Here is a 12,373-nt window from a genome sequence, read left to right on the forward strand (position 1 = left end):
GGATAAATCGTGAATGGATAAGATCGATTGACAATGAGTGAAGAATCGAGAAGAAACAGCAGTTCAAGCGGGAAAGTAACGAGGGCAAATGTAATAGTTGTGTGTTGGGTCAGCCAAAATTAAAGTAAGAAATTGCTGGTTCAGTGTCACAAGGATGACATGGAAACTACTTCCCTGAGGAGATTGGCGACGTTTTGTGAAAGGAACCAGATGACATAGCTTTACATTTAACCCCAAAGGGCAAAAGGAAGAGAACATCTGGAAGTGGACAGATGAGCCAGAGCCGAGGAGTCTGGAGCACACTTGGGCGACTACAAGTGGCTAGCCCAGAACAGAACTGAGTGGAAGATCTTAATTGCTACCCTACATGCTACCCTATAAGTCAGGAGGCACATAATGCACAGTAGGTAAGTCTTTTTATACCAGTACATCATAAATGCCATGTGGTATGGGACAAATCTGACTGTATCATGCAAACATCATGTTCATGCAGTGTTGTAGCAACATTTTTTGAGATTCATAGTGCTGCATATGAAATTACTGATTTCTTTCATAACTTACGGATTTTGAGCCCTGAAATCACTGATTTCCTATTCTGCAAAGTTGGCAACTGTGGTTTAATACGAACCACAAGAGAAAAGTAGGAAAAGTAACACTTTATGGAATGAGTTTACTGTCAGCTTAAAGCTGCACTGCATGAGATGCAGGGGAATGGTCAAGTTGCTGCACACCTTGTAAAAGAGCTGCATCGAAAACTAGAAAATGAATGTTTGGCCAGTGACAAGTTCATCTCTTCTGAGAACGAGGTCTGCGGTCAGTTGACACGCCTTGTCCGTCTTTTCCATCTCTAGTGGCCCATTGACGGTCTGTAGGGGGAAGAGAAGGATCTGAGATGAGGATACAGGCAATTAAGACTACGACAGTCGACATCTTGTCACAAAACATACACAAAATGCAGCCAAGAGATATCAAATGAGCAGATTCAGTTTAGGTGTTAACCTGGATACTGTACACCTGTAAAAAGTGACTCTCAACTCTAACACTAGCATAGAATCACAATTGGTATATATTTGCTGTGTTTTTCTACTTTTTTGGTACATTTTGCATATATAAACTTTAAAAAACAGTATCTTGATGATGATGATGAAGATTTGGGCATGGAAGTGCAGATAGGTCAGTTAGGAGCTGTCGCATATAAATGCATACGGAAAGGGTTCCAAAGAGACTTTGCTATCAGTACAAAGTACTGTAAAACGAGGAACGTTCGCGTGCATTTTAATTTCGAGAATTTCGCAAGCCAAGATTCGCGAAATTAAAATGCACACGAAAGTTCTTGTCTACACTATATGCATTGAATGTTAGAGGCAACTCGCGAAAATTTCATACCATAAAAACAGCTGTCGGCTTCAATTCATGAAAATTTCATGCCACAAAAATATTATGTTTTATAGTATGAGTAAATTCGAGAAGACATCACAAAGTGACACTGCCAAGCATCATACACACCTTGCTTTCAATGACACAGTGCAGACAGACATCCTTTGCGCCTTCCTCTGCACCAAACTCCCTGACGCCTGTCATTATGCTGCTTGCTCCTGCCATGGGTTCATCCGTTACCATGGCAACATACAGCACGACGCATCCTCTGATGGGTGCAGAAGTCCTCCTCACCCTTTGTAGAGCTTCCCGGAGTTCTCCTGCACATTCCGCAAAGAAGGCATCAGTTACTTGATGCTGAAAGGAAGATGAAAAACTTACTTTTCAAGCAACAATTTCACTTAAAACTCCTGTTCTCTCAAACATTCTTTCTAAAATATTCTGATTCGAAAGTTTTATATAAAAAAATGTTTTTGACACGAAAAACTTTTAGTCAACATTGGATATTCCTGTCAGCTGTTTAAATGCAGTAGACAATTATGAATGCAACTACCATGGTAGTAACTACACATTTTGAATGATAACTGGCTTTTGCCATATAGCTGTCATTGTTGTGATTTATTAAGATTGGATCCCATCGAGATTATTGCGAACAGTTTATGAAAACTTAAGGTCCACTCTTACTGAGCACCGACTGAATTCTGCAAAGATATTTATTTGCAGTCAGTCTTTGCTGCACAGTAAATATGGGCAGTACTGTGTGCTAGTTGCTAGCTATGAGTTCTATGAGAGCTCTGTGTATTCCGCAGCACACAGTACACATGTACAGTATTAAAGGGATGGTATAGAACTAGTTGAGATGGTGATTCAGCTTTTAACTTTTTGTGAGATACACGTGTACTTAGAAACCACTTTATGAAATGTGAAAAGAGCATACCATTTGAACAGGAATTGAAAGTTTATTTGAGGAAAATCGGTTTTAAAATGGCTGAGATATCCAAAAACGAAGTAAACCAACTCACCTTGATGATAATGATGGCATTGGTATCATCTGGAAGGTTGGACAATGAGGGACATTTTAGCTTGAAATTTAGCCTCTTCCTTCTCAGCTTCTGCTCCAAGACGTCACTTATGCCCTTGGTACAAGAATCAGCCACCACCCCAACTTGAGACAGTCTTTCTGTAACATTATAGGATAAAAAAATTAATAAAATTGAAAAGGAATCAATGAATGCATGACTAAATCTTTCAACAAGTGAAACATCGGTCCAACACATCAATGGGAAGGATATTGGTAATTGCTAGGTTCAGGTACAAGTTGAAATGCTCTGCCCTGCTCCTGAAAATCTAACCTGAAGTGTTGGAAATTGATATCATGATGTCAATTTATTTTATATCAGAAAAGTCAAAGTACTTCAACACATTATAATCCACCTTATCCGCCTTAAATGAGATGACTTTAATCTGGTTCTGGTTCTATTTTTAAACACACAGTTGCTAAGTGAACCTTCTGCTGATAAATCAATTACTGGACATATGAATTCAGCACAACTTCTATTATTATCACTCATTTTATAAAGCTATCATACATTGGGTACAGAAAATCTTTTACATTAGTGTCAGTCAAATTCCATTCTATCAAACTGACCTTTACTTCACTTGTGCAAGGTTTCATTCACCCTTTCCCAAGTCAGCCTGTGAGAGGCAATCTGGTTGCTAATCTTGAGCTACCATATCTTTAAACTGTGAAACAATTCCACTCACCCCTAGCAAACTGTTCCGCTGCGTAAAAGTCCCTCCGGTAAGTAACCTGAAAAAACAGTAATGATGATTCTCATTTTATGCTTGAATATGCTTGAAAAGACACATTGCATACATTCCTTTTGTACTCATTATGCAAGGACTGAAATTAAAAAAGAAGACTAAGAAAGAATTTCAATGTCAGTAATAACAGGTTGTCCTCTTGGTACTGACATGTTCTACTACACCACTGAAATTTTATAGCACTTGTGAGATAACAATGCAACGAAACTTAACCAAAGGTATTGTGTATTATACCCAGAAAATGACATTTAAACATCACATCATTCTATTTTCTTGGGTCATCATTTTTCTACATTGAAACTGGCTAAATGAAACAAGTGCATGAAATCATTAAAAGTATGTTGACATACAACATTATCTACACTTAAAGGATACTGCTTCAATTCTGGGGATATAACTATTTGTAAATGTTGAGGAAGACAAGCCTATCTATCCGGTGGTCTAGTATCTGTGGTGATGTCACTAACCTTCCACACTTCATCTTCTGTTTCTAGCAACATGGCTCTGGTTCCTGCATACTCTTGGGCTAAATGGAGAACTTCTGTGCCATACTGAAGGTCATGATCACTTATCTAGCAATGGTAAAGTTTAAATTGTTACAATAATAAGGTGAGACAGATGAACAACAACAACAACAAAACCACATACACGCATAGAGATGGGAAACATACTATAATCACATATAGAGGTGTAGAAAAAGCACGAGAGGGTATGCCATGAAGAGAAGAAAGTAGAAAAGAAACTAAAAGACAAAACACATGAAAAAATAGGAATAAAATACAAGACAGGAACAACAATAACAAGCAGATGATAATACCTGAATTAAAAATCAGTAAAGTCACAAGTCATTTCCCCTTTTCTTTTCACCCATGGTTGACTAAAGTGATTTGATGTGATCAAGTATGTTCATGCTGTGATCATATATTAATGAATATAAGCAAAACTATATCTCATGTGTACAGTCACTGATCTTAAAAAATTAAAAATGAAAAGAAATTCCTTCTTGTTAGCTTGCCATTTTTCTGGAACTCAGCATGCTCTTTTCAATAAAAAAAATCTTACCCAAAGCTTTGAATTCTGTCACTGGCATCATAGATGATTTAGAAGAAAGCAATTTCAGGAACCCGTCAGAAAACAAACAGAACTATTTGTTTTTAATTACCTTTTCATAAGCTGTGACAAGGTTTGAAAAAGAAAATGCCTGTGGAGTGTGGCTGTTCCTGTGCTTGGACCTGACGAGGGAATAATCAAGAATGCCATCGGGTCTGGTGGCTAGCGTTGTCGACACCAATGGGCACACCACCCCAGAAGCCTGTAAAAGTATAGGAGATACACAGAGAATATTAGCTTTGATTTCATGTACAACCATTCATTTCCACCATTACACTTTGATTGCTTGCACAGAACACAGTAGAAATGTCACACTTCCTATGTGCTTTGACTGGATCAAAGTAGCAGGAGGACATGCTACAAATAGTGAGAAATCACAAAGCAAACTGAACCATTATAAATCATGCTTGAACAAGACACATCTTGCCTGCATAGAAGAGTTTTCAAAGCAAGAGATGAACATATCATAAAATGGAAACTGGTTTTACTATGTTCTGATATCAGCTACATTAGTACGCACATATCAAGGGTACTCCAATACCCACTTATCTGCTTGACTAAATATGAAGCAAATGCTTATATGACAACAACAATCAATCAATCAATCATGAATTCATGAAGGAAAGGCAGGTTTTGGCAGTTCTTGACATTCAAATAAAATGATTTCATATCTTGTCACACTGAATTCCTGACTGCAATCATAACAATTGCCTCTTCATATATTTTCCTTGAAAGAAAAGTTTCCAAAAAGTATCCTTGTTATGGGCTACAGAAGAAAAAAAAAGTGAAAAGAAAACAAACCAAAAGCAAACAATGAAACAGTTTCTCCAAATGTCCCCTGTAAGCTAAAGTTCATTTTACTGTAAATGATGAGACTTGCACAATGGTAAAACATGGTGCTCTGATTGCACATCAGAATGCAATATGCATACAAACCCCTTGCTTGTGAGCTGCTGCTGCTACATCTTTTAAAGTCTCCTCAGCGACAAATGGGCGGACAGCATCATGGACAATGACCGTCACGTCACTCTGATCAAATCCTCCACTGACCACTTTGTCTTGGACATACTCCACACAGTTCTTGATTGACAGGTGACGTGTATCGCCTCCAAGCACCAGACGAACATTGCTCAGGCAGTGATTATCTACAAGGTCTTGCACGTAGGCCAACCAGTCGCTGGACACTGCCACAACCACTGTGTCAATCCATGACCTAATACGACATGAAATTTTAAAAAGAAATAGGCACAAATAGTCTGTGAACACTAGTGCAAATGATGAGAATCAAGAAGCTTTATTCTCTCATGCTCACAATTTGAAAGACAAAATAGATATTCTGTCAAACCACTGTTTAAATGCACAACCTGGTACAGAATTAAAAGAATTTAAACTAAATGGAAACTAAATATTCTGTGACAAACAAGTTGTGTAGGTATTTGAAATTGAAGAAATTTCCTCATAATGAGACATTGTAAACTACACATCTGTTAAACTCAGAACAAAACTGACAGCTATGAAAGTTACTGAAAATGTCATACATATTATGAACATAATGTTTTATGAATTGGGACTTGTAAGACAATTTCATGAGTAGTCGAGTCTGTGATGGAGGACCACACTGATAGCTGATGGAATGAGAACTAACCTAGGAACCACTACCCTCCCCCCCCCCCCCCCCCCCCCCCCCCCGGAAATATTATGTATACAGAGCATTTGTGTTACACAGAAGCACTATATTTGTGAGCTGCACATTCTGCAAACATTACATGACTCATAAAATTCAAACAAAAACAAAAACAAAAACCTGCAAAAATATACAGTATGTATGTATGCAGTTCTCCTCACTATGCAAATCTTTAGGAATGCGTTTTCAAATAAAAATAAAAGTTGTCTTGGATATGGATGTGACATTTGATAACTCCCCAAGCAAGAGGAATCTGAGAAGCTATACCCATCAAGCAAATTACTTATTTTTGATCTTCTCTTGTGATCACTACAAGTGAAGAATTTTACACAAAAAGATGAAATGGTTATTTCACTTGGATTGTTCATTTCTACAGCCCTAAGGAATGCACTGTAATTGAGGTTTTTGTCCATTTCATGGATTTTATTGATAAAAGACCTCTTTACAGTAAAAAAAACAACAAACAAACAACTAATTCCCTCCCCATTACATGCAGCTTGATAACTGAAAATAGTCTTTCACTGGCAGTTATACTGTTGACACTATATTGCAATTTGCTCTGAGCTGATAATTTGATAATATTCATTTGGAAGAATTTTAATGCACTACAATGTACTGTGAATTCTTAGACTGCTGTGATGCTATGTGATTACAAACCTTTGGAAGCACTGCAATGTATGAAGAATAAGGGGATGACCTGCAATATGGCAAAACTGTTTAGGGATCTCCAATCCTGTCCGCTCCCCAGTGCCAGCAGCAGGAATGATGGCGAATACCAACCCCGTCATGTATAGCGTGAAGTTTTACCTGCAACAGCAATATCAACAAACGTCTTTGTTAGCTAAGAAGACTGTAAATACTGAATGACTTTCTTGAAAGTCTCATAATATGTCATTGTGGGATCAAAGTAAAGTATAGAGTCCTTCAATGATCTCTCAAGCTGCGATTCTCAGAATGCGAGTCCTGAAGTGATAGTGCAATCACATTAGTCTCACAGATGATACAAACTGTGGCGCTAGTGTACTTTCGCATCCATGCTGTAAATAATTCAGATATCTCGAATTATACTGAACTGAATTGCACAAAAATCACAGGATATACTTCATAGCTCATTTCCGATCACTCACATAAATTTGAACCAAAATTGGTTATAAGAAAATGTTAATATTGATGTCGACTTTCATGTCATTGCTCAAAACAAACTCGCTCTTTGTGAGAGATCGCAATGTTACGTATGCAGCCTGCGCCTGCACAATCTGAAACTGAAGTTAGCAATCTATGTAACGTATCTTTCAAGTAAAGTCATAACCAGGACTAAATATGGGAACAAAATATCAATGTGCAATGATTGTGGCAAGTTGAGAGAAATTGGTTGAGAAATGCATGTTTGTTTTTGTGTATGTGTCTGTCTGTCTGCACGTGGTCATCTGCAGACTACATTGTAGGAACTGCGTTTCTCACACAACTTCATTCGACTTGCCATAAATCATTTGTACATTGATTTTTTTTGCTCCCTGGTTACATGAAGAATTTGTTGCATATTAGACAGCTAAATTAAGCTTCAGATTGTGCAGGCAGCATATGCTGCATAGCCAGTGAAGAGTGAGTTGTTTTGAGCGACGACATGAAAGCAGACATCGAAACTCAACTGTAATGCATGAGGGACTGCATGTCTATAGCCCAGCAGCGGTGGTTGGTGCAGTACAAACAAGACACAATGCTATCATTCATCAAGTATATCCTGTAATTGTGTGCAATTGGGTTCTCAATATTTGAGATATTGACATGGATACGAAAAGTACTTTAGTGGCAAAACTATTTAGTGTTATTGTAAGACGATACCAACATTAGCTGAGGTGAGCCATGAAGCTTAAACTCGGTGACCAACATTAATATAATATGGACTGGCCTTGAGGGGATAAGACATTTATTGCCCGAACTAGAAATATATTGCCCGAGTCGAAGACGAGGGCAATACAATTCTACTAGTGAGGGCAATAAATGTTGTATCCCCCAAAAGTAGACAGTCCATATTATTATTATTACCCATATCTTCGAGCAGTTACTTAAATCAACACAATGTAAACTTCCCAATTTACGGTAACAAAATCCACTCGGCGCCAGGTTGAACCCTACACCACTGTGCACAATTCAGGTACTCATAGTTGCAGCGATCGTCCCCTTTTTTCATGCTAACGTATGGGAATTTGCCCTCTGTCGCGAAACTCGGGTATGCTGTGCGAGTAACAGCCAGCACACACAGTCAGACACACGCCTACTTTATAGGGTGTAGCGATTGTCTTCTAAATTAACGAGTTTGCCCTTCATCGCGAAAACCTCTCCGCGAGAAACTCTCACAACAGTAAATTTTTCATCACCGGGAGTTCAAGTGCCCGGATGCTAGCATTTTCGATATTTTCTCTTGGTGATTGACCGGAGTGTTTACGTGTTAAGTTAATGGCCAAACCCGGAAGAAGGAAAATATCCACTAATATTGCCCGCTGTGCCTGACGACCAACCAAAATAACAACTACAATTGCCCGGCAAAACTACCTCGGCATACTCGTGAAATAGGCCCCACCACTGCGTGTCCGTACTAATACTACGGCGGCTCGCCTGTTTATACTCGTGAATTCGGCCCCACCATGTGGCGTTCATCGGTAGATAAGCATGGCGGTGGGGCTTTCTTCCACAGTATAAAGCTCGTGAATGCGGCCCCACCAAACGGCGTTTACGCGAGATCGATACAGCGGTGTGGCCGATTTCCACAGCGTAGCATTTTTCGTCAACTTTTTAATCTCGGAAGAACTCCCTAACGTCCCTCGACTAATTCAATGGCCAATTTAACCATAAATACAACCTTACCTATCCTAAACCCTAACCCAACCTCACCCTAACCCTAACCCTAGGACCTACCCACCCTTGCTTGCTAACGCACGGGTGCACGCGCACTGCGTTGGGGCCTATTTAGTATTTCACGATTTTGCCACTACCTCATCATATGGGTAATAATTAACAATATTTCCCAATTGTAATTCGATCCTTCACTCGCTATTTCTCCAGTGGCAGTGACACATAACTGTTTTGTTGATCAGCATTTTCAGTGGTACGTTTGGTACTACTACAAAGTAGCAGTGCTAGTTCAGTACTTGAAGTAAAATTTTAGTGTGTAATTGATGGACTGCCTGACAGATCCCACAATTACAATTTTGCCAATTTTTCTACCACTACAGCAGTTGATATATTATAAGGATGTCGGTGTATAAGTTGCCCCATCGTATTCATGGTATTGATGTTATGATAAAGTTGTTGCCAGTTGCCACCTTGGAAAAAAAAAAAAAAAAAAAAAAAAAGAGTTTCTATGACATAGACAGTAAAATAAGTGAGACTCACTGAGAGTCAAGTGAAAGTTCAGCTAAAACCTACTTGACCAGTGGACTGCAAGCTGCACAGATGTCTTAATACTTTACGAGGCTGTCAACATTTATACACGTCGTAAAGCAGGCTAAACGAGCCCGAAGTTACAACAAGGTCTGATTCCGCTTGAACGCGTTGGATCCGATCTCCAGGACCTCCGGATCCTGCCCGTGCCGATGCCCTGTAGCTATACTGTGGCTGTTGTGTGTGTCGCTGTCGGGCGGGCCTTCTTGACATGAGACGGGACTCCCCCAATTCCCCCAAGCTCCGGCTCGCTGAGCTGCACGCACACGACAGAGCAAGACGTGCCTATGCATGCCGTGCTTATTAGTATTTTTCATAGCACATGAGAACATCACGCGAACGAGCCTGAATGATATATCGAAAATGGCGCCTTTCATGGCTGTTCTTTGAAGTGTCTCTTTCGACGAAAGGAGCTGGTAAATTTATTTTTTCTCGTCATATATCTGGTTTTTGTGATGGAATGTGTGTGTAATGTATCGATGAATAAGATATTGTGTAAGAACTTTAGCAGAATTTACCACTTTTCAATTATTCGTGGATAACTAGGTGTTTTTCCATCGTAAGAAGGTAGAGCTAGCTCGAGATAGCGAGTCTGTGATTTTGATATGATGGTGCACTGGGTAGTGCGTGTGCCTTTCCCCCGTGAAGGGCCGTGTGCGCGGTGCGTGTGTCGTTTTTCCTCCCATGTGTGTGTGTTGTGTGTGTGAATATGTGCCTTTTTTTGGGCCCTTGCCATGTAAACTATGTAACATGTTATGGTTGGACCTACTTCTCATCGACCGCCTAATGTTTATTTGCTTGATAAGAAGGCATTTAGCCATTATCGTGATATAGTCCCCACCTAGATCCCCACCAAAGTGCGCGTGCACCCGTGCGTTTTTAGGGTAGGTTTCTATAGGGTTAGGGTTTTATTTATTTTAGTACGGACACGCAGCGGTGGGGACTATATCACGATTATGCCGATAAGAATATTTAACACTGAAATTCACGTAAAAAAACTTGACCTATGTGATTGAGAAAATCCAGCACTATCAAATGCCGTTGTTCCCTTTTCGATTCGATTCAAGGTTTCAGTGCAAAAATATCGGCGTCGAACTTGCGTGGCCTCGTTTCAGCTCCCCACGGTAACGCTCCTCATTGAGATGGACCGCTGTTTTTGCATTGACAATGCACGCAAACCAAGTTGTATTGAACACCGTGTTGTACGGAGCTTTTTAGAAACTTCCATAGACATTACATTACGATTCGGTGAAAATATTCATTCGAAATTTTGTCCTTGATTAAAACCATTAATGAACCGTGAATTTTCGCGTCTTCCCACACCATCCTCATCAATCAACAGTCAAAGCCAATCCATTTTTATGTGCTTTGCGCGCAGTGAAGTACGTACTAAGCGTTCTGTGCGCCAATTAATACGCGGTCGGTTTAAAAAAGGGTGGTCGATAAATAGTGGGCTACCATATACCTAACTTAGTTAGGATCTACATGTACTTCCTAAAAGGAACCTAATGTCCCTCGACTGATTTAATCATAGAATTCTAAATACAACCCTAACCTAACCCTTAACCTAACCTCCTTGGCTTGGCCTTGCTTAGTCAAATTATTGTTTAATATTACGATTGTCTATGTTAACACTTTGAATAGTCGGATGCACGCGCACTACTATTTATAGGGCCAATTTTATGATTTTGCCGATCGTTACATTTCATTTGTCATTTTCGTTTGTGGGCATTTCTAATTCTACATCTGATTTGGCACTCCGTACCCCATGGTACCATTTGTAGCTTGGGATAGGCCTACGCCGTTGCGTATCACCGTCTCGTCTGGATCTGGATCTGGATCTGTTACTCTGAAAAGCTCAGGTTGAGCATAACTACAATAGATCTAACTAGACTCTATGTAGAATCTAACATTAGTTGTGCAATTGCTGTTGTCATGGCGGCTATTTTCTCATCATTAGCGCTGGCATAAATCGGTGTGGCAAAAATGTCCACACACGTGATCATTCATTCACTCAATGCAAGCACATTGACTGTTACTGAAAGAAACTGACACTGTCTTAGAATGGATAATAAATCAAATTTAATTTCCAATCTCATTCAAAGTCAACATAATAAAATCAGCACTTTAATACAATAACATGTAGACATATTAATTGTGAAGATTTACAACTGAGCATGTAAATGAGAAAAAAGTTATTATTACATGCACTACCGGGTAATTGTTGCATAATCACAAACAGAAAAATATTTTTGATCATAATAATACTAAAAATTATTTTTACACATTCTAAGGTAACCCAGGGTATAGCGCTGAAAAAAAAGTAATAATTCAACAAAATACAACGTAGTGAATTTTCATTTGGTACCCCAGGGTACCATTAAATTGCATCATTTGTGGGTTTAACACTTAGCACTCTTTTTTAGATGAAGCTTGCAAAAAGGGACTTGTTTTGAGCGAGGACATGAAATTTGACGTCAATATCAATGCTTCTTAATATCCGACTTGGTTATAGATTTATATGAGTTTTGGGAATGAGCTAGTAAGTATCCGACTTCCTGTGGTTTTAGTGCAATCTGAGTTCTCAGAGTTCAAGATATCAACATGGATATTAAAGTACACCAAGCATGTACATACCAATAAGCACTGAATTGCCTACCAGTACTGAAGTAGACCATCTAGATTACAATACTTTAAAACTCCTTTAGATAACTATGTCAGTTACTACCAATACATTTCAGTTCGGGAAACCCACTCACAAGGGGGGCCCCTCCTTATAAGTAACCCGTCCCCCTTATAAGTAACCCCGTCCCCCTTATAAGTAACCCCCGGGGCACCCCTTATAAGGAGTCTCCACGCTTTTTTGCAATGCAACGCGAAAATGAAAGGACTGCGGCAATTCGCTTGATTATGTCCATAAAGCTTCACAAGTTTCCT

At 39.3% G+C, this 12,373-nt stretch overlaps 1 protein-coding gene across 1 annotated transcript; it reads right to left on the bottom strand.

Moving 5' to 3' along the window:
• Nucleotides 1-745: 745 nt before the first annotated feature.
• Nucleotides 746-9,566, bottom strand: LOC139744388 (D-ribitol-5-phosphate cytidylyltransferase-like). The gene is made up of 9 exons (XM_071654830.1): nucleotides 9,422-9,566; nucleotides 6,653-6,802; nucleotides 5,248-5,524; nucleotides 4,364-4,513; nucleotides 3,669-3,773; nucleotides 3,142-3,187; nucleotides 2,400-2,557; nucleotides 1,507-1,734; nucleotides 746-866 (listed from the first exon to the last, which is right to left on the bottom strand). Exons 2-9 carry the CDS (start codon nucleotides 6,781-6,783, stop codon nucleotides 756-758), a joined length of 1,206 nt encoding a protein of 401 aa, XP_071510931.1. The 5' UTR covers nucleotides 6,784-6,802; nucleotides 9,422-9,566; the 3' UTR covers nucleotides 746-755.
• Nucleotides 9,567-12,373: the final 2,807 nt, after the last annotated feature.

The sequence above is a fragment of the Diadema antillarum genome, unplaced genomic scaffold, assembly GCF_040938485.1.
Source record: "Diadema antillarum isolate AM-2024a unplaced genomic scaffold, OU_Dant_1.0 seq00001166_RagTag, whole genome shotgun sequence".
Lineage (NCBI taxonomy): Eukaryota > Metazoa > Echinodermata > Echinoidea > Diadematoida > Diadematidae > Diadema > Diadema antillarum.

What these genes read in the sequence shown, in the direction of transcription:
- LOC139744388 (XM_071654830.1), bottom strand. Translation starts at nt 6,783, where the DNA reads ATGACGGGGTTGGTATTCGCCATCATTCCTGCTGCTGGCACTGGGGAG. An exon ending in ACATTGCAGTGCTTCCAAAG is followed by an intron (nt 5,525 to 6,652) that starts GTTTGTAATCAC and finishes ATGTCGTATTAG; the next exon opens with GTCATGGATTGACACAGTGG. An exon ending in ATGCCATCATTATCATCAAG is followed by an intron (nt 1,735 to 2,399) that starts GTGAGTTGGTTT and finishes TCTTCCTTTCAG; the next exon opens with CATCAAGTAACTGATGCCTT.